Source organism: Rhea pennata, chromosome 2 (genome assembly GCF_028389875.1).
Source record: "Rhea pennata isolate bPtePen1 chromosome 2, bPtePen1.pri, whole genome shotgun sequence".
In the NCBI taxonomy this organism is placed as follows: Eukaryota; Metazoa; Chordata; class Aves; order Rheiformes; family Rheidae; genus Rhea; species Rhea pennata.
This window is the reverse complement of record NC_084664.1, coordinates 51,692,188-51,714,757: the sequence shown is the minus strand read 5'-3', so window position 1 is coordinate 51,714,757 and position 22,570 is coordinate 51,692,188. Positions and strand designations below refer to the sequence as shown.

The 22,570-nt window shown below is 39.1% G+C and overlaps 1 protein-coding gene across 1 annotated transcript in view; it reads right to left on the bottom strand.

Moving 5' to 3' along the window:
• The window catches only part of ARPP21 (cAMP regulated phosphoprotein 21), a 144,551-nt gene that overhangs the window by 28,858 nt on the left and 93,123 nt on the right, over nt 1-22,570 (bottom strand). The window contains exons 17-19 of the mRNA XM_062569494.1: nt 22,237-22,341; nt 19,608-19,868; nt 12,114-12,240 (exon numbers count right to left, since the gene is read on the bottom strand). Of these exons, the coding sequence (XP_062425478.1) occupies nt 12,114-12,240; nt 19,608-19,868; nt 22,237-22,341 (493 nt within the window). The remainder of the gene's footprint in view (nt 1-12,113; nt 12,241-19,607; nt 19,869-22,236; nt 22,342-22,570) is intronic.

The following is a 22,570-nucleotide window of genomic DNA, read 5'->3' as shown; positions in this document are numbered from 1 at the left end:
AAAGCTGAAGCGAGGTCAGTAATGCTGCTTTGGGGTATATAAAGGCATCCCTGTGAGCGGTAAGGAACAGTAGTGTGGCACTGAGGGGAGAGGAGTTCCCTGAAGCTCATAAGCAGGAGAGACCGGCTGCAAGATCATGAAGCTCTGCCTTAAAACTACAAATCCTCAGTTTCCCCAGCATCTCTCTCACCAGCTCATCACAACAGAGTAGAAACTCTACATAACGTGGTACCACTGTAAATTTTTTGGAAGGCAGCACTGGTGAAGACCAGGATATTCTTTGAAAGGTTTAAGACACCCATGCACTGTGGACATCACTTTCTCCATCCACAGAACAAGTTCAGTCAGATGCTCTATTTGAGTTATAGCTGAGAGAACACACTGGCATTTGCCTATGCCAGCAGTGCAATACAAATATGTAGTTCATCATTTGTCAATAGTTTAGGTATAAAAGGTGCTTTGTAAAATCAAGCTTGACTCTTTCTGCACAAATCACAGGCAAATTCATACTTTTCTGGTACAAAGAACATCAAGCAAATCTAATTCAGACTTCCAATTCCTGTATTATATGATATCATTCTATTTCAACAAATTACTTTTGCTTCACAATGTAGCTACATTTATAATTATTTATTGCCTGGCTCAAGGTTAAGTGAAGGAACAGCCTCACAATGTGCTACACAGGAGACAAAAGATTAATTGCTTTGTATTTCTCCAATGGAGACAAAATTAAAATTTCCACCCAATTCAAACCATTAACCCAGCAATCATTTTGAAGTAGCACATTGCTTCTTATAATTCAACACATTTCACCTCTTTTGCTTATTCTATGAAGTGATACTTGGCAACTTAAAAAAAATGATTTGTGGAAGATCCTTTGCAGGCCCTGTAAAAATCCAACCTTTTGCACTCCTACAGACTCAATACTTCATAAAAGGGAGCTCTCAAAAATGACCAAACTGTAAATTCAATAATGTTGAGCAGATGCTGTTGAAGATGTTCTGTTTCATCAGCATGCTATTTGGAAGCCCTGAGGACAGTGATGAAGCATGTAATAAATTGTTTTGATAACACAGGCTGACAAAAAGAGCAAAGGAACATATATATAGCCTAAATATTTGCTTGCTCAGAAATGACTAGCTTTTTAAAGCAATGCCTCAGGGCTAAGATGTTTCAGAGAGATGCTTTAATTTAAGGTAATTTGTGTTGCCTGAGACATTTAGAACTGGACAGGAACAAAGACGCATATATACACATATATACATACATACATATATCTCCTAAGTATTTGCTTGCTCAGAAACAGGTGCTTTTTTTTAAGTAACATCTTTCTCTGGGCTAAGATGTTTCAGAGAGATGTCTTATTTTAAGGTGATTAATTTGTATTGCCTGAGTCATTTAAAACTGGATGGAACCAAACACAAATAGACTTATCGCATACAAGAAATGTTTATATATGTGTGCCACTGAGACTCAGTCCTGCCAGGTTGCTGTAAAAGCTCAGCCTTCTTTTTGCACTTGGTAATTGTGGCAAGCCCACGGAAAATGATGAGCAACATTCAGAAGACTTCTGTTATTTGCAGTGGAAGTCCACTTCTCATTATGGTTATGGGTTTTATACGTATAATCATATGTAAAGAAAAAGAAAAATCAAAGTGATGAGAAGTTCAAACACACTCTCAAATATTAATTATTCCAAACAGTAATATTTAGGAGAGCACATATAAGGATGTGCATACATGATCTCAAAAGCAACTAATCATTTTCAGCACTCAGCAGGAGCTTTGAGTGGCCAACATTTTAGAGGAGATATGACAGGCTGAAAGGTAGGAATGGGAAAAGGGAAACAAGCCCCAGCGTTAACTGCAGGAGGATTGAGAAAACAATGCAAACTATTCTAGCTCCACAAGGTATGCACTGGCCTGCAAAGTTTGAAGAAGCATTTTGGGTAGTGAATGAGTGAACAGCTACCACAGTAAAAGCATTTATTTTCTTTCTCTGATTTATCTAAACTGTTTTCAGAGCTTTCCAGAGATAGACAAGAGCTCTAAAGTGGCCACCGAGGTGCCTATCTTAGGATTCCTTTAGTCCTGGACGCAAGCTCTGTGCTGTGCCTCAGAGGTGAAAAAGAAAATTGCTTTCCATATATATATATATATATATATATATATATATATATATATAAAATATACATATATAGTTCTTAGCACAGTGGGCTCTCAAAGCTAGCTGTAGCTCCTAGGCACTGCTATACGGCAATAATCATTACTGCATAGATTGGCCTCTTTTCCTTTCCTTGCTCTTAAACAATTATGTGACAGTAGCAAAAAGACTCTATTTGTTATCACAACACTGACACCCTGGGCACTGCACTGAAAATAAAACAAAAATTAAAACAAGAGTTAAAATTAAAAGCATAAAAATACAGAAAAGAAAATCTGTGCTAAAGTACTTCTGATCTCAGCTGCTACAGATAAACTGGGATGACAACTTACCTAACTTCCCATTAGTCAGGTTTGCTTGTCTCTGAGACTCAAAATTCTGCACTATGTAAATCTCTAGGTTAAAAGCTCATTTTATAAAATGAATTTCAGTTTAACATATTAAATAATGCATTTACTTGTCTCTCCATTCTGAAAGAAATATTCATGATGAGGATTCATGCTGCCTTACCATCTGCACATAAACAGAGGTAGAAACAGAAGTTCTGAATAGTATCAACCAACCTTTATTTTAGCCCAGGCCATGTTAGTTCTGGAGTAAATTAAAGTAAAATGACTCGTATTTATGGCTAGGTCTTAAGACTGGCAGCAAAGGCTGAGTAAAGAATCACCACTTTCCATTCTCAAGCTACACCCTATTAGCCACGAGGGAATCCTCACCAGAGTTGCAGCAAGACAACCTGTGTTTATCCTTATCGTTCATAATGATAAATGCCAGTGATATCCGCTGGAAGCGAAACCTCAGCAGGGACTATGCATCACTAGTAATAACAGAAATAATCAAGCTGTTGTTAAAACCAGACACTCAGGCAGCAAATTCAATTTTTTTATTTTGTGGCCAATAACAACGACAGCTACCAGCCACCACGCGTTACGATTAGCTCATGCTGTAGGAATGTTATCTGCTCTGGTGCATAATGAGCAAACTTCAAAAGAGCAGGACCTGGGGAAGAGGTGAAGAACTATTTGGGGAGGTTTTACATATCCTTGCTTGTTGCTAAGGAAACCAGCTCCTTTGTTTGGAAACAGTCTCAAAGGCTGCCTCATTCCGCATATAAACCTTATTCTCGGTCATCTGCAAACAAACAAATGTTAATGGTGTCAAATCAAAATGAAAATGTCCTTGAGTTCGGTTTAGGCAAAACACAACAGCTGACCACAACAAAGGCTGAACAAAATTTAAGCCCATGCCTTGGGGCTTTTTTACATATCGGGAAGGTAAAACCTTGCCTCAGTTACTGAGACGTCTTTCTCCAGTTGCTCTGCTCAAGCACTGAACAAGACTGCAGCCTTCCTCCACTGCAGACCTCCAGTCAGCTCATAGGCACGCACATTTCTTCTGCAGCATCCCAATCAAAATAAATATTCTACTAAATTTTACAATTGCAAAACACGCTTCCGTTGTCAAATCCCCGATCTACAGCAGACATAAGGCAAAAGTGCCCCTCCTCTCTGCATTGCAGATCTCTGCTGTACATTTTGAGCATTTCTTTGATTATTAGGTAAGACCCAAAAGCCTGGCTAAAATTCTCCATTCCCTTACATGCTTACATCTGGAAATTTCTACAGTTAACTGTGCACTAAAGCATCTGGGTCTATTATGAGCAGCAGGGCTGAAATCGTGCTGCAGATATCCTCTGCCACTCTACAGTGGCCCTCTGCCTTTTCTGTCAATGATGGGCCTCCACGGGTTCTGGCAATGGGAAGGACAGTTTTGAGAAAGAATAAAATAATAAGGAAAAATGGATTCTGTCTTTACTCTAAAGGGCTTACAACATAAACCTCTCAATTATTCAGTGATGGAAAATTCCGCTGAAAGAAGTCGGAGCACTGATCCAATATGAATTAGCAATAGTGATGATGTATCACTCTTTTCAGCAAAGGAGAGACAAAAATACAAAGATTCTTTGTAGACACCGTTTAACACCTTAGAGTATTCCCTACATCTTAGTGTGGTCTCTGCAGTTTTCAGAGTCTACTTTACAATCCTATCCACTACATAATGCTGTTAGAAAATTTTCTTTTTCTCTGCTTATTCATGTACATTAACCGATATGAAATTAACATATACTAATTCATTCCAATAAAATAACTGACTGTGAAATTCTAGAAATACTATCAAACTGATATAGATTCTAACTGGTATAGAGAAGTTGAAAACTTAAGAAAATAAACAAAAAATGCCTGTCTTAAGACTCTTGCAGTCTACCAGTGGTTTTTTTTTCATCAATATTCACTCCCTTTTGGTATGAGTGCTAGAAAATTAAACCAGTCACTTGAAAAAGAACAAAGCCTTTCAATAAAAATCATTTTGCCTCTCAATTTTAAATATCAAGTATGCTGCAAGGCATGTAGTGGTACTAGTTCTGCTATTAATTTAAATTACAGAACATTTGTTGAGTATCGGTGCAGTATTATATCTTAATGTGAGAAGGACAATACAGTTCAGTGTTTTTAAGATGAGAAATTTCAAAACTTTTAAGCTCCAGTCCTGGCTCTCCCAGGGATTGACCAAAATTTCTTGAATGCAATATTCCTTTCATGAGCCTCCTGCTGCTGTTCACTAGAACCCTGCAAAGTCTACTCCTTGTCTAATTCTACAAAAGGACTAACTGCCATAATACCAAGCCTTTCTGTGCCTTCTAGATGCTTGGTTCTTGCAGTGAAATTCAAAAATCTTTGTGAATCAGTGACTCCTTCTATAGTCATGGGGGAACAAAAATCCACAACAGAACAAAATACGAGGCAAGAAACTGCCCATTGGTGGGCTGATAGGAAACCCTGAGGAGATGCATGGATCTTGGAGCTAATCTTAATCACACACTGTATAAAACAGTGAAATACTATACAGAAAGCCTCTAAACCTGCAAAAAAGCAACATACCAAGTATCGTCAGAACTAAGCCAGTTCCTTGGGTTTTGCCCTTCTTTTTGACCCAGTTAGTTCTGAGTTCCTTCAGGATCACTATAAAGGAAGCACAGTAAGAATGAGAGAAGATATTCCCGAGGAGCAGGGAGCCTGGTGATTATTTCTCAGGCAGTGAACAATGTAGGGTAAGACCCTCTCGGCCCAAAGCACCCAGGCTTCTCCCTTCATCGGACTGTCAAAACTGGAACCAAACCATAAAATTAAGTTAAAAAAGGAGGACTCCTCCTTTTCTTCCAGTTGCAAGTTAAGAAAGAGCAGGGCAAGCCTTAAATCCAGTCCCTAGGTTTGCTATACACATTTCCATACTACACCTGTCGGAACAAATTTCTAAGGCAGCTAACAGGAGGAGTGCTTAGTTTTGGATTACATCTGGTCTTAGTCTGAGATATTCCATGCTGTCAAAATGGAAGCACTTGCAGGAACAGGCAGAAAGACAGCTTTAAGTTTCTGAGCAGCTTCAACATAAAATACTTGGACAAAAACTAGTAACATCTGCATAGATCCCATCAGGATCACAATTTTTGACTTAGTTCTCCTAGTCCAATTGCTACAAAATCTTTTTTGATCCAGCCCTACCATTTCATAAGATGTTTTGAAGTCTTACATCAATATTAATGAATGCAGCACTATACTTAGGTGTCTAAAAGAGTAGGCTCTGTCCATTCTGTTTCTTTTTAATATACCATAAAAATAAGAGATACCTCCTGGGGTGTTTAAGGAGAAGCAGTATCTGCTGGAAAAAAAACATCATTTATGGTTCTGATTATCAAGCACAGATAGGCACCTGAAGTTCAAATCTGTTTCAACAGTGCAGTTGGCAATTACGACTGGAGAATTAATTTCTTTAGATAATTAGATACTTATAAAATTGAAACTGTTTTTGTTTATGTAAGCACAAAAAAACATAAACGGAATTATGCAAATAAAGCCACCATGGACCAGGAGATCTTGTCAGGCTGCTAATGAAGGTAGAAAGCTGCATTCTTTCTTCATAAGGTTCTATAATGATCATGGTAACAAATCAATTTTTTTAATGCTGCATGCTTCCTCCCTTCCCCCAATCTTTTTTCCTCTCAATATCAGTTTATAGTGACAAATGCTTTCAGCAGGCAAAGAGAATGAAAGATTTGAAGATAACACTCATCAATTATGCTGACACCTAAATGATTAAATTAAGTAAAAAATCGGTATTTCATTGTCAATTTGACTCTGATTTCTAGTTAAACAAATTTATGGACTCTATTAAGGTACATTTTGTCTTTGCTTAAAATCTGTTTCAGAGATGCATTAAAGAGACAATTATCTCCTTTTCCTTACTGGAAGCTGTAAAAGCTAATAATAAAGTATTTCATCAGAAAAATCACCCTTCCTCCGAGACAAACATTTGCTGTTTATGGAATATCCATGCATGCTTATTATGAATGGACTCATCAAATCCAGTGTTCAGATAAATCCTTTCCTCACATAACCACATCCTTTTGACAAAGGTGCTACTGTTCTGCTTTAGGGTAAAAGTAGAGATTTTCTGTGCAATCTGAACATACCAGCACTATCTGAACACTGAAACAAAACATAATGGCAACACATGCTGGTTCTCAAATGTACAAGAAATCCTAAAATCATTACATTCACTGCAGAAATTACAGACCATCCAGTTATGGCTAGTATCATCTTAATCTCTCCGGACATATTATAGCGCAAAGTAGTGCCTGGAAGATGTTCCAGCTAAACACTGTATGTCTTAGCTTTAATTTTCCCAAAAGATCATCTTCATTACTGATATAAAACATATGCTACACAAATTAGTTACTTTTCTTTGTATGATAAACCAAGCTAATTGTCTTTCAGAATGACAGTCCAAAGAATGTAGTTTGTTACACTTTCTGCATCTGTGAATGGCAATAAGAGCAGTCACATATCTCAAACTAGTACTCAAGCACTTATCCAGCTTATGTTTAGGAGGCATTTAAAAATCCTCTAAGCACAGCATTATTACTGTGAAAAAAATACTGGCACACAGTTATAAAATACTGTATTTCTACCATGGTGGTAGTGGCAAAATACAAATCATTACTGATTTATCATCAATACATTTATTTTTTTCTTTTTCCATTGAAGCACAGCAGCTACGACCAAAAGCTTTCAAACTACCAACACAGAGATAACTACCCAAGAATGAAATATTCACTGATGATGTTAGAGGTGCAATTTATAGAGTATTGTAAGACAAGAATAGAGAAATCATGTTTAATTTTTTCTGGTTATGTTATTCTACAGTATTTTATGTATCATCTGCTATGATGTGCAGAAATGAATAATAGCAACGCACCCAAATAATTCGGAAAATGAGCATATCATTTTTGAGAGCAGCCATCTGAAAACGTCCTAAGAGTTCACCTGAAATGTGCTCCGCATGCCCCTGGGTGAGCACTATCGCCTTGGCCCTGGCCCCGCTCAGCTAACGGCAACGCTACAGAAACCTTCGCATTTCGCAGGATCAGACGCAAGACCAGTGCAGAAGGACGGTCATAAAGAAAAGCAACAATAAGTATCTGAGAGAAACGAAAGTACTTCTGTGGGCAGACCGTGCTACCACTCCATCAGATATCACACTTCGGCTTGGTTCTGAATATTAGTGAAAATAATTCAAATGGCAAAGGTCTCTATAAAGTCTTCAGGGACAACCTTCTTTGTAACAGGCTTCTGCGAGAAATGCGTCACTCACACTCTCTTCTCAAACAAGGCGACACTCTTAAAAATAAACAAACACACAGAAAGTTCCCATTCATCTCTCCAAATGATTTATTGCTGTCAAGGCCTAATCTAATTTTAGGTGAGCTCATCTTTTTTTCTGCCTGGAGCCATTTTAACTTAATAGTGCTCTCTTTCCAGAACCATGAGAGAATACAGACTCCTTCAGCCATTACAGATGCTGTACTGACATTTTACTTCAGCTGTTTGCTGTAAAAGTCATCAATATCGTTCCACTCGTGAAGAGACCTTTTCTAAGAAAAATGAAAACAAATTGCTGGCATGAGATCAAACTTTGACCTCTGCAGCCTAAAGTGGGAAAACTCCAAAGCCTGAACTCCTTGCTGGAGCTCTGAAAGCTTCCAAAAAACTCCACTGAGCAGGCAAACTTTCTTATTTTAATAAAACATTTTCTGAGCTTTAGGCTTGTGCTGCCTCCCCATTCATGCTTCTGCATTAGCTATTCTGCAGGTAGGCACAGGGCCTCCGCTCCCGGGGGCCTGCCTCTGCTGCAGCCGCTGTCTCTCAGAAGTGGCAGTAAGTGTTTCTGGGTTTTCAGGGAAGCAATTTCAAAAATCATCTTTTCATCTCTCTCATTCACATCTGTTCCCTGTTCCCATTCCCGATATTCTTGGTCGCGCTCTATTCTGCTGTCACTATTCTCCTTTATGTCTTTATTTTCTTGTCCCTAGTTATCCACAGCTCATGCACACCCCGCTTATGTGCTACTCTGAAACCTGGTACCCAAGTCTGAATTGCAAGGGAAATTGTAGTCTGAAATAATGGCTTTTTCATTGCTATTTTCCAGTCATACACAAATTTCTAAAAAAGACTGAGAGATTTTTTAGCCTGGTTTCCGAAGGATCACACTGCCAGGCTTCCTCAACTAACCAAAACTCAAGGGAGCTTTCTGAGCTTGTTGTCTAATCTCTGTCAAATCTGATGGAGAGATGGAAGCTGCAAAGATCAGATGTTTCTAAAGTTTCGTGAAAATTAGTAACTTGAAAGAAGAGAGATGCACTCCAGTTCATTTCCCGCACTGTCACAAGGCTGAAGCACAAGCTAACAGTTACTTGCTGCGTTTAGCCTGCCGCTAGGCAATCAACAGCGATGTCGAAATGCTGTCTCCTGCTCAGTGCACGGGAGGGAGCTGAGAGCGTGCTGGAAAAAGGGAGCCCGAAGAGATGCAGATTTTGCAGGTGGGCTGATGCCACAGGGCTCACGCAGAGCATATGCATGGTGAGAGGCCACTGGGAATGTGTGAAGGCAAGAAAAACAGATGCACCAACACAGGACACTAAAACAAATGAAGCCAGGCTGACACTGTTGAATGAATAATTCATTTCTTTAGGGTCTTGGTACATGAACCTCTTGCAGTAAATCTGTAGCATAAATTATACGCTCTCATATACTTTAACTCCTTTTTTATTTTATTTTAACATAATTATACAACATTTTAGAAAGCTGGTTACTTTCCAAATGCCAAGGGATACAGTGGAACATAACCAACTAGAATAACCAGTCCATATCCTTTTAGTAACTGATCCTGAGCATGAATATGACTTAACCGCTAATAGACACAAGGTACTCCCCACACTTTCCGGTTCTTGCCCTAGAAGTGCTTTTAGTCACTGAAGTTAATAACATGTCAGAAATCTGTATTGTTTCGGGTAAAACACTATTTCTGCAGATATTTAAGCTCACCTTCATAGACTCCAGTCAAAATTATAAGGTATATGCTAACTAGCAGAAATCAAGAGAAAAAGACCCTCAAAACATAGAACGAAAATTTCATCTCAGTTTTTATGGGAGTGGAGCCTCAGTAAGCCAAAGTCATATTAATTCCAGGAGAGAGTTTTAACTTGCCAGTATCTGTTTTTCTGCTCTGGGTTTGCCTGACGATTCAGTGTGACACCAGTTGCCAGAGCTTTTGCCTATTTAAGGAACTAAGGGCAAAAAATGAGGAGTCAGACAAGCAGAGGAAGCACTTTGTCACATGTGCACTATAGAGATTCTCCCTGGACCTGTGGGGCTGTGCGAGGCCACCAGCCTTCCCTGTCCCAACAGCATGCACGTTTACGTGGGATGTGGGGACTGGAGTTTCCGTCCTACTGAATCTACGAGGCCACCAAGCTAGGGAGCCTATCCTCCTGATTTCCCCAATAAGCCATCTCACTTAATGAACAAATCTGTAGGAAATGCCAAGATTTTCTTTTATCTTCTTGGCACCCCTATTACACATTCATAGAAATGAATATCCAGAAGGATGCATCTGAGCCCGAAGTGACGAGCCAGCTCGAAGAATTTGTTCTTACTCAAGTCTTAAGATCTGAGAATAGCTAAACATTTAAACTCACCACAGCAGGAAGTCTAAACTGTACTCACAACATTTTCACTTTTAAGTAAGAGATAACAATGATGTTTCCAACTGAGAAGCCAGCTGAAAGAAATAGTTTCAAGAAAAGACTGATGGTCTAGAGATTTTAGACAAATTCCTTGACTCACATTTTCTAGACATGTAAGAAAAAGGATGCAATAAACATAGAAACAAAATTAGTATTTGTATCTCTGTGTTGTCTGTACTCAAATGTAATGGCTACTGTGCTACAATACATCTTTAAGACTAGGATTTGCTCAAGATTAAATAGCTGAATTTTCTCCAGAAACATTGCTTAAGTATTTCAGGATGTCTCTTGTGCACTTTATTTACCATAATTTCCGCATTATAGAAGTACCATTAAACTGATAAATATGGTTTTATAACAACACAGTAGACCCAGATAATGTCACATAATTTGATTTGTACTTAGGTTCAAAGATCCACTCTATACAGATAATAAATATGGTACCAGACTGTCAGACAGGAGAAATTAGAAGAGACAGATGACCTTTGTGCAATACTTCATCTCTCTCCCTCTCCCTCTCTCTCAGGAACGTATAAATCCGAAGTTATGAAATCAGACACAGTTGGCCACCGTCAATACTGACCCAAGCAACACCGATTTTATTAGAACATAGAACAGCTTATGGGAAAAAAAAAAAAAAAGTAATCAATTGCTGCTCGGTTATAGCTGCGTTTGCTGTGTCTTTGTTTCCCTGAATGCCCGAGAGAGCAGGAACAAAATTGCCAGCAGTCACATTACAGAGACAGGGTGATGGGCTGGATGACCCTGTAAGTCTTATTCACGTCTCATGTCTGTGTTCTTGACTTGCATCTTAAAAGACTTACGTAGCAATGCCTTCGCAGAAGAGCCCGCTTTTCCGTTCAAAAGAGCTTCTGTCAAGCCCAGCGATAACTGACACAAAGACGAAAGCTTCAGCCGACCCGGACCTGGCATGTTTGTGATTGCAACCCCCCCGGGGAAACAGCCCCTCCTCTTGGAGTTACTATCTTTCTGGTTGGGACACGTGCACTAAAGAAACAGACAATCAACGACTTAAACAAACAGACATCTCCCAAACTGGAAAAGCTGTTTATTCATTCATTTGAAATGCGAGGACCCTTCCGCGGGCACAACCCCCTCCCCGCTCCAGCGTGCATCCGTCCAACTCTGCCTACGCCCCACTTACTCTGCGTTAGTTAAGAGTGTCATGACACAGCAGGAAAAGAGACCGGTTCACTGTGAGACCTGCTACTCACTCTCTTACAGTGTAACGGCCCCCCTTCCAGCCGCCCATCGCTGCGGGGAGCTAGTCCTGCCGCGGGCCGCACCGACCACCTCCCCGCTCACTGCGCTGGCCAGCACTAACTCAGAGCAGGAGATGGCGGAGCATCACCAAGGTAAAGGCAGCACTGTCTGGTTCTGCGTCACTGATAACCCTTCAACAAAACATTTCCACAACCAATTTCTTGGTTTACAAATGTTTAGGGAGCTTACATGATGAAGGACAAATTGCAACTGTTGGCTTTAACATGACATATGACGGCTCACACTAATTCTCTCCTGGTTCTCTATGTGACCTAACATTTGGAGCATTGACACTGTGAGGACACTGCATTGCGTACAAAACAACAGTGGTGAAGAACACAATCTCCATTTTCCATAGCTTAACATCTCCAAGCTCAGAATTTGTTCGTTTGTAATTTTCAGTATGTTTTAGACCAAAAAAAAGCAACTAAGCTGTTCAAGCTCAAAATTAAATTACAATGAATAGGTTTCATCAGCAAAGGCAACATGAGCAGCTGAAGAAATGAGTAACAGATGGAAATACCTGCTTGCTGTGCAGTCTGTGGTATTTGCTGACTCCGCTGTGCACTGTACTGAACTGAGGCAATGGGTCTGTACTGCTGAGTTGTTGAGGTAGGGTACTGACCAGATGTGTAATAATACACTGGCATCTGTGGAGAGAGAGAACATCAACTAACTACACACTCTAAAACCCAAAGATTTACCAAAAAGAAAAGGGAAGAGGAGCAGGAGTAAAGTAAAGAAAAAAAAAGAAAAAAAAAAAAGTAAAGCATCTAAACAGCAACAGCAACCCAGTTTGGAGATTTGGATTGTGTCCTTGTCTTTTAAGGTACTGGTTGCCGTTTTGCTAGGCTGTCAGTACCCCAAATTCACACCAAGCAGACACGGCTCCCTGAGGCAGCCTGGTTATGGCACAGAATGGCCTGGAGTCAAACTACATATAGGTGAAGAGAGGGCAAGATGGAATGCAAATGCATATATACCTGTAACTATTGCTAAATTCCCACCTTGTTTTACCTCTACATCCTTGCATGAACATTTCCCTGTAAAGCCTCTCACACTTGGCATGAATACATTATGGTTATAAAAATAATCATAGCCATCTTCCTGCAGGAGCTGAGGCACACATTGAGTTAGCAAGTTTTGCTAGCTGTGCTTTTTTTTCCCTTTTTTCTTATCATTTTTATTATTATAGAACAGTGTGGACTACATCACCTTATCACATAGGTGAACATGGAAATTTGAGGGTGACTGAAGCTAGAGATTTTTCCTATACATGCTGTATCACTATTACTGAGACATTTGAGCTAAACAGTTTTCAGCTGACCCTTAGCAAGTTCAAAACACTCAAAATTTTTCATTTTCAGCTGTAGTGATTCTTCAGGCAGCTGATAGAGTTTGGCAGCATATGCTATCAGCAAACTGTAGAGGGACCTAGGTTTCAAATAATGTTTTTAAAGAATGTTGTTCTTCTCACAACCTGTCAGTAGATCCCAAATCAGTCAGCATTTCTTTATAAATCATACAAAAACTTTTTTCTTCATGTATAGCACTCAGCCTATTTAGACATATTCATAAAATCACATAAAATTCTTTTGCTCAGTTTGGTTACCCACAAAGGAAAGTCTTTGTTAATTAAAGTAATTACATCCATTTGTATACAAGAAAGACATCATGAGAAACATCAGAAATTCTCCTAGAGATGACATCAGGGATGCATGGATATAAAAAACTAGGTGAGAAGACAGTGTGGAAGGTGATTTAGATAAGGAGAAAACTACTGAACGGATAATGTTGAGGTAGGAGGACTCAGAATCAACAAAACTGAACTAAGTGATGTCCATGAAGTGAAAGCCCCATACAGACTGAGAACTCTCAGTCAATAGCGATTGTCAATCAATAGGTTGAATACCCATTTATTCTTCAAGGCCTTTTCTTTCCAGATAGTATCAGCTAAATTCAAACAAACAGCAGAAAGACAAGAGCACTTTGATCTGAAAACATTGTAAACTATCCCCTTCCAGACAATACCAATGGACACTTAATGCCTACATTTTATCCTTGCACCACTTGCTTTGTTTTAGACTAAAGTAACACAAGCGAAATGCCCTGTATAAGACAGACAGAAAGCATGGTGAATGATTTGTTTCTCTGGAGAAAAAAAAAAAATCTTCAGGTGTTAAGAAAGTTTACTCAGAAATTTAGGGTGTAAAATTATGGTTTAAGTATCATAGTAATATAAAAGAAGGATCAGGTAAATTTAGTGAGATAAATGGATCCTGCATAAACCTGACTCCAACTCACTCTCCTGTTAAGACCTCCTACAATAGGAGACCTAAAAGAGGAGAGAGGGTTCAGCCTAAGTAAAGTCAATGCAAACAGCTGAACCTGCCTTGGAGCAAGGGAACAGATTAGACTCTCTCTCAAGTACTCTTTATTTTCTATTACAACCTACAAATTAAAGAATATTAAACCCCTATAGGACTGCTCTTATGTCTTCCGGCCACAACTTGGTCTCACTTAGCAGATTTAAATTTATTTGATTTACCCTCAACTTCCTTGTTTTCCTTGCTAGCCAAGACCCTAGATATTTGAAAATGCATAAGCATATGAGAGCAATACACGTTATTTCTTGTGGAAAGAGTCTGTATGCATAAACTTTAAAACACAGCCTAGGTTAAAACAGAACACAGGTTTTGAACTGAGGTCTGTAGTCAAACAAATTTAGCTCAAAATCACACACGTACATTGGAAATTTCAGAGTAATTTTTAAACAAGTGTTTACCTATTTTTATCACGCAGATTGATACTTTATCTAGACTTAGTCACAGGGTTTTCACTCATCTTCTAAATTCACTGGAACACAGTACATTTGTTATATACCCCATTTAGTAGCTTATCAGGGTGCAATCTATCAGCTTGAAAAATGTCTTTAGCAGCAGGAGTATTAGACAGAAAATCATTTAATTTAGAATGATTAATGGAAGAATTTGCTAGTAATCATGCACACACGACTTTCAAAGAAGAGTTTTTTTAAGAGATCAGACATTAGAAGAACGGCTTGGTGTAAAATATAGACAAGGATAAAATAGATCTTAGGCAGTTGAGGAGTCTAGAAGGATCTATTTTCATTTATCTTGAGTTCATCTCTATTTCAGTAGTTGAAACATGTTATTTGCCCTTTGTGATATTACTTCAGTGAATAGCGGAATTAGAAGGATCAGAGATAACAAGTATCGCTTACATCATCTGCTCTCTCTTGAATTTTTTAGTTTCTCATTACATCTGTGTCAGTTACTAATACCTTTGCTTACGTGCTCTTCAACAAAAAACAATACATTTCTGTAGCAGCCTACTGAAATGCCAAATTATATCTGAATTGCTTTCCTGTGTGAATGCATGGTCTAATCTAGGACTTTTTGCTAATATAATATATTTTATTGATGGATGAATTTTCCACTACACTAACAAGCATGCCAACATAGGTCATACTGAACAAAAATGCCCTTCTGAGGCCATATCTATATGCTGTGGCCTTTAGCCTAAAGGCATTACTTCTTGATCTTTGACATTGTGAAAAATGCCCCCTTTTTAATAATTACCCTGAAAATATTTGACAGATGAATCTTTCCTCTTGGACGTTCTTATTTTGAAGATGAATCTCCTTTTTTGTAGAGCGAGTGCTCCAACACGCCTCTATGTTTTTCTCTCATATACAACATTTTGTGTTGGACTGGCATTACTTTTTTTCTCCTTTTACGTTCTTTGCCTCCAGATAATGGGCAGAGACTTGACGAAACATTGGCTTTTGGTTACCCTCTGTCCATACATAGTTTGAAATCCGTTACTGGCCTGTCTGTCCATCAGGCTGCACTCCAATAGCTTCCCTTAAGCTGGGTGGTATGTTGCTTATTTCCTCATAGTAGGAATAAGGTTTCACCCATCTTTTAGACTCATTTGAATTTCCTAACATATTTCGCTATCAAATAAAGCTTGATTCTGTCATGACACAGGTCTTCTACCTTCCTTTAAACTTGTTGACAAATCCAGTTAGGTTCGCACTAATACGTTCACCTAGTTTATTAATGAGGCTACCACTATCATTAAGGGCAGCTACAGCTGCAAAATAAGCAGTGAAGAGAACAGAATCTACAATGATATTTAGGCAACCTGAGACACCGTTTCTTCCCAGGATTCTCAGGGTCTGGGCTCAGCCTTTCTTCAGTCTTCTCCCTTGCTCCCGCCTCCATCCTCGACAACAATTCAAAAAAAATAGCAGCCTGCACCACAAGATCCCCAGGCATGTCCTTCAATATAATGTTCTGAGATCACCAAGGAAAGACCCATGCACATGCAGGATTTCTACTTCCAAATGGACTCCCCAACCTCATTCATAACAAGTGTCCTACAGAAGACATACTGTGAATAATGATTCTGTCTTATAGTAGCTATGGTCTCTTCAGGGGGGAGGGGGTGTTTGCCAAAGGAACAGCTGAAGTTAATAAAGACACAAAACTGATTCAGCTGAAAAACTCCCTCAACACATGAATTACTTTCTCAGCCTCTCAAAGAATTTATGTGGTCTTGGTTTTGGACATCATTTTGCCAGTACAGCTTCCACAAAGAAAGAGTCGTACATGAAAATAATTTTTAAGGGTGCTTTCCCGTTTACATAGTACATTCAGTTTTCTCATTCCTCTGCTTGTGGATGCAGAAGCAACCATTTGGCCTTCAGTCAAGCACTGGTGAAAGAATGCCACCAGCAACAAACCTGGACCTTTACAGAAGTGTTTGAGCCAATGAGAAAACCACAAGAAAGAGAAAAAAATAAGAGAGGCTGGGCAGGATGTACATTTGCTATTTATGATACAGAAAGCAAATAGGAATTTGCTGCTAAAATCACTTTCAGCAAATCCAGACTATAGTTTTGTTTTTTTAATATTGCCAACTGGCTGAACTAAGACAGATCTTTATTTTTAGGTTATTAAATCAAAATCTGTTGTTAGGTTGGGGAACTGCTGTGAGGAAAGGGGAAGAATACGAAAAGGAGTCTTCTGACCACTTCGTAGCACATCACTTTAAAATCAGCCCGTTTCTGCTTTTGATATAGAGTGGAAGAGGGAATTGTGGAGACCAGCTGCAGAACTATATTTAATTGAACTTTAATAAAAGAGTTAATACTTTAATGCAGTATCTTTGGGTTTGTAGGTTTAAAGCGCTTTTCCTTCTCCTTCTCTCACCTCCCAAAAGAAATGTTCATACTCACAGGGCCTCTTCCCAAATTTTTATTGCTGTTACTTTCCTAGAGCATATCGGGCCGCAGAGCCAATCTTGTCAGCAATGCATTTATGGAAACTAATTAGCCATTAGAGTCAAACCTTTTTTTTACTGGTATAAATTCAATAGCAACTTTTAAGATACAAGAGTGCTTTTACAATGATTGCATTGCATTGATTATTATGATTATCACATCATATAGTATTCTGTATGCATTAACATTTTTTTTAAGCCTCCCTCAAACCCTCTGCTTTGGCATCCAAGAGCTGCCTGTGTTACATCTAATCTCAGAAGAGTAACAAGGGATTCAGATTGCCTAATAACCAGTGCTACGGCTAGGTTTTGCAGCTGGCAATACAGGGGCTCAGGGTCCAGCTGCCCTGCACAGTAAGCAGGCGGAATTGTTAAGGCTAGTCGTTTTATACAAGAAACGCTCTGTTTGTGGTACCTGGGCTACCAGCAGCATCCAGAGTAGTGTGCTGCATTTGAGGGCTGAAGAGAAGTAAAAGCCGAAATGCAGATTAGATCTGCGTATGCATATGCAGACACAAGAGCTAGTCCCCGCAACAGACTAAGACCGCTGCTCTTTCACGGTACGTGGGCAAGGGCAGCAGGGACTGTCCCCCCTGCCACCACACTCCCTCTTCCACACAGACATCTGGGATGAGGACAAGATTGATTTTTTGGAATAGTGACAAACTGGAGATGAATGGTCTGCGCAGTGTAATGGATGCAGGAGAAGCCAAGTGCTTTGAAAGAGAATTTCTCACCTTTCTACCTACCCTGAGGACAAATGATTCCACACTGAAATTACTAAGATTGCTGCAAGCTCAAAAAACATTTCTCCCCCCAGCAACTTTCCACTTTTTTCTGTTATGATGCAGGACAAAAGCTCCAAAATGCAGCCTCCGTGGGTACCGACAGAGAGATAGTGGGTAGTGTAGCCATTAAAAAACACCTGTAGCATGGCATCGGTCCTGTGCCAGCCTATGAAGGTGTATGTGAAAAGGCATCACCCCATCACTTGTCCGCTCAAGAATTATCCCTCCCTCTCCATTAACAACAGAACAAATATTAACAAATGAGACCAATTTCATAAAGTAACATTCAGGCTATATTATGCATGAAACCTTGCTCTTTCACATGGGTGAAACGCGACCACTCCACTCCAGGGATATAAATGCACAGCTACACGTAGGCAGGTGCTGCTAGGTAAACACAGACAAGCAGGATCTACACAAACAGCCAAAGAGCTCTAGCGCAGACTAGATACAAAGCTGATCTCAAGTCAGAAAGGAGAGGTGGAGTTGTGCAGCCCCGTGACGGGGGAGCAGAGGAGCACGCACGCTGCGCCAGGCAGCACGAAGGACTGCAGCCCTGTTAGCTCTCACAGCAAATTGTAGCTAGCAGGGTTGTGAAATGTGTCACTTAGCTTGCTGCAATGACAGCTTGCAAAATGGAGGTGCTCATATTTATCTGGTTCACTAGAAGTGTCATGGGGTTTGATTAAATGATGCCTGAAAACATGTAGGGCAGCCAGGGTTATATATAAGTAAAGAATGCTGGACAGCCCTCTACTTACTCAGTGCGATAATATATTCTGGATAGGAAAATGGGATGCACAGGAAGAAAAGGGGCACTACTGCTTTTCAAGGCATTTTTTTCTTTCAAAATCCATAAAAATTTCTGCAGGTGGCAAAACAGTGAAAATTATTTCTAGCAATACTATTAATAAAACATCCACCTCATTATGCTGAACTTTACCCCTTTTAAAATCATCTTTTGCAAGCCTTCTCTCAGAAAAATGGCTGCATAATTTCTAAATACAGAAACAAGGGGTATCACAGTGCTCTACGGGGTGTGAACATACAGTATTCTTCAGATTTCTTTTATTATTAATTAGCAAGGTACTGGATCTCTAGCTCAGATAAAACACTATAACAGTACAAATTCTTCATTCCTGTGGCAATACACAGTCACTGTAACAAAGACAATTGCAGCTCTTCAGTAAGAAGTGGCAAAGAAAAAACAGTAGGTTTTAAATTATTTTTACATTAAAAGAATTGATGAGAACTTTTAAACTTTACTTTTCAAATGTTTTCTTCTAAAGGATAAAATGAAAACAGGAAAAAAACCATTAATACCTTTTAAGAGTAGAGTTTAAATGAAGTTATCTATAATCAGATAAAGAAATTTGGCCTTTTGAAGTGTATATCCTGAAAATGGGCCAGAAAGTCATCTGTGCATTTTACATCTTGACAGTGATCACTTTCAATATTCTGTAAACGTACCCAGGAGACAAGCAGAGATGTTTGGTCGTGAACAGTAAAACATAATCAGTCTTCAGGAAGACAGTAAAAATTACTGATCTGTGACATCTCACATGTTCAAGTCAATTAAATATGATTAACGGCTACCTGCACTGATATGTATGTTGCTCTTTTGGTATATATATACAGGGAAAAAGGACTCTGGATATTTGCTCACCCTCATCCTTCATATTCATGTGCAGATGTGTCCTGCAGTATTAACATATGCTCAGAAAATGGTTTGGGGATAGGGAAAGAATTGTTGAAACCCAGGAAATGATAGAAGCTTTGCAAGTTTCCTGCTGCATAAAAATCTACAAAGCTTTTACCTAGAAAAAAAATCCAAAATTCAGAGTATTTTTTGCGTTCTCTTTATCAAGGTCTAGCAAGCCAGCTGGCAAACTGGCAGCGTGGAAGAAGGTTTTGCCTACCTGAGTGGGTGGTGGCTGCTGCACGTAGCCCTGGGGCGGTGGTGGAGGCTGCAGGACTTGCTGGGACACGGGTGGCCCTGAGCCTGTGAAGCTGCCTGTAGGTAGCTGCTGGCTCGGCGACGCCATGATGTAACTTGGCTGTTGGGTCGGCTGCTGCAAAATCGGTGACGGGTAGACAGGACCGGAAGGTGATTCAGGGTTGTCTCCTGATGATTGACGACTTAAGCTCATCTGGTTAAATTGTGTTGTTATGTCATCTCGCTGCAGGGCAGAAGTCAGTAGAAGACGATAAACATGATGTCTACAGCAGACACTTACACAAATTAGCAAAACAGAATGGATTTAAACAGAGCATGAGAGACAGGGGAAAATGAACAAACTCAGCTCAGATAACTGCCATATTATGCAAGGATAGCTATGAAAATGGAGGCAATTAAAAGGAAAAATCACTACAAATGCTTTGACTTAAAGTGAATAGCACCACTTGGAACAAAAGCCCATTACTTTGGCTCTTACCCTCTCTTCTCCTTTTTTTCTTTTATTTTTTTTCCAAATGACAGGTGAACTTTACAGCTTTCAAAAGAAGACATTTTAAATATAAAAGGCATGAAAATAAGTAAATACCTCCTCTCCTAAACACAGGTTGCCTCAGTCAAAGACATGCTGGTAATTTCACCTGTGTTTCAAAATGATCCTAAGAGGAATTCAGCAGGATTCAGATGCAGTCCTTTTTCTTTTTGGACTGTTCTGAAAACCCCATTTTGAAAACACAGAGAAGGTATAAAAGCTAAGCCTCCAGCTGATATTTTAAGGCTTTTTATTCAGTGGTGTAAGAAATAGGTACTTTATTTGATTGGAGGGAAAAAAATCTCTGGTAGGATGAGTACACCAAATGAAGTCAATGGACCTAAGCCTCATTACATGCTGGTAATAGTACGAGGATACAAGGATATTTGCCCAGTCTTGCAAAAAGATGGATACAAATCAACCAGGTTTATTCTACTTGAAAAGGTTTCCAAATGTGATTCCAAATGCATTTCACTTCTCTCTGTATTATAAGACATATATACATATATATATATATATATATATATACATATATATATATATATAGTATTTGATACTCAACATCAAAATGTATTCCATTCAGGAGAATAGTATGCTAACACACAAAGCACAGTCTCTTCCTTACATCCCTTCATGGTCAGTGAATAAACACTGTAAAATCCTTTTCACAGTCATGTTATTTTTTTAAAAAGAACCTCTTCTATTGTCTTGACAGGTGTTTTACTTCATTGACCACTGTTGTACTCATTCTCCAAAACTCAGAAAACTTAAAATAGAAAAAAAAAATGAATGCTCCATGGAGAGCAATGCCATAAACTTTTGTTCCACAGAGACTTGCTTTTCCATTCTGCAAACAGACACCATGGGCAAACATTTTAAACATTCTTGGCCAGATCTTCAGATGGTGTAAGAAAGTATAGCTATTAATTTTAGCATCAACTCATGCTCGTATTTAGGTACACAGTCTGATCTCTTTGCATATTCCTTGCCTGGATGGCAAATGATGCAAACAAGCTCAGTAAGAAACTTCACTGAACCTGAAATGTTGCTGAACGTGCCCAATAGGAACAAAGAGTTTTTAAAAACTACAGTTTATACAGTGTATGTACAATGTAATGTACATAAAAGTAATTCAGTACTTGATGAAAGTGAGTAACAGTGAATAAAAGTGAGCAACACTGAGTAAGAGTTTCATAAAGGAGGTGAGGTTTCATTAGTAAGTTAGTTACTAAAAAGCATTACTAAATGACTATCACTAAAACAACCTGAGATGTCTGCAAAATACTTTTCAATAGAGTTAGCACTGAGGTAGAAAGCTTTGGTTCTGTGCAGAATGTATTTTCTTGTCCTTTCAATGGCTCTGCTCATCTACCTGGTATTAACACTATTTTAGCTGCAAGGACACATTCAGCTTCGTTTCCATCTCTTAGTATGACTAGGTGACATCTCTACCTTGAGAAAATCAGTCATGAACAAGATTACCACAGTAAGAGAGAAAACAACAAAAATCATGTAGTGTCTCCTAAAATTTCAGCTTCATTTTATAACTGTATAATCTCAGTTCTATAAGCATCGTGACACATTCAGACTCCAGAAGTGCACTCTATTTATTTTTATTATACATGTCCATTAGTACTTTGTCATGACGCATGCTGCACCACACCTGCAGCTGTTTTACCAGTATTGTTTTCCAGGTGCTCTGGTATGAGCAGGGAATAAATCCAGGCAGTGAATTTAGTATACAAAGAAAATAAAGTAAAATAAAATAATGATTTCTAGGGGCCTCTTTTCTAGTGTTCGTGGACAGAAAAGGGGGATATTCAAATCTTACATGCAGAAGTTTATGCTCCCTGGATAGGAAGTGAGGAGATAGAGCCTCCCATCCTAAAAACAATAAAATGTCTTCTGGAGGGTCAGTACCAGAAGTGTGAAGTCAAATAGGATTTGGAGAGGCCTTCCATGTGAAATTCCCCTCTTCAGAGGCTCTCCAAGCATGCATGGGCTCTACACCTCCCACATCCCCCTTCCACCTCAAGGAAAGAAAAAAAAAAATCTTCAGTACCACAGAAAACTGCTGCGTTGGAGAGACTGGCAGGAGATGCTGGGGAGGATAAGAAACTGCTGGATACTGGACTGACTGAGAAGATGGCTGCATTGCCTGAACAGGCTGCAAAATAAACACAGTGAAAGACAATAAATACAACTCATTTAGAGAAAGATAACAACAAAACCAAGAACAAGCTCTGTTATTGAGAACAATGGCCTCAAACACTGCTCTGAGAATGCAGGTGACTCATCTCCAGTCAGAATACTAGAGGTCAGTTACTGTGATTTTAGTCTTCATTTCAGCCTTATGCTACACAATTCTTTATTACATTTTTTTTTGCCAATTTCCA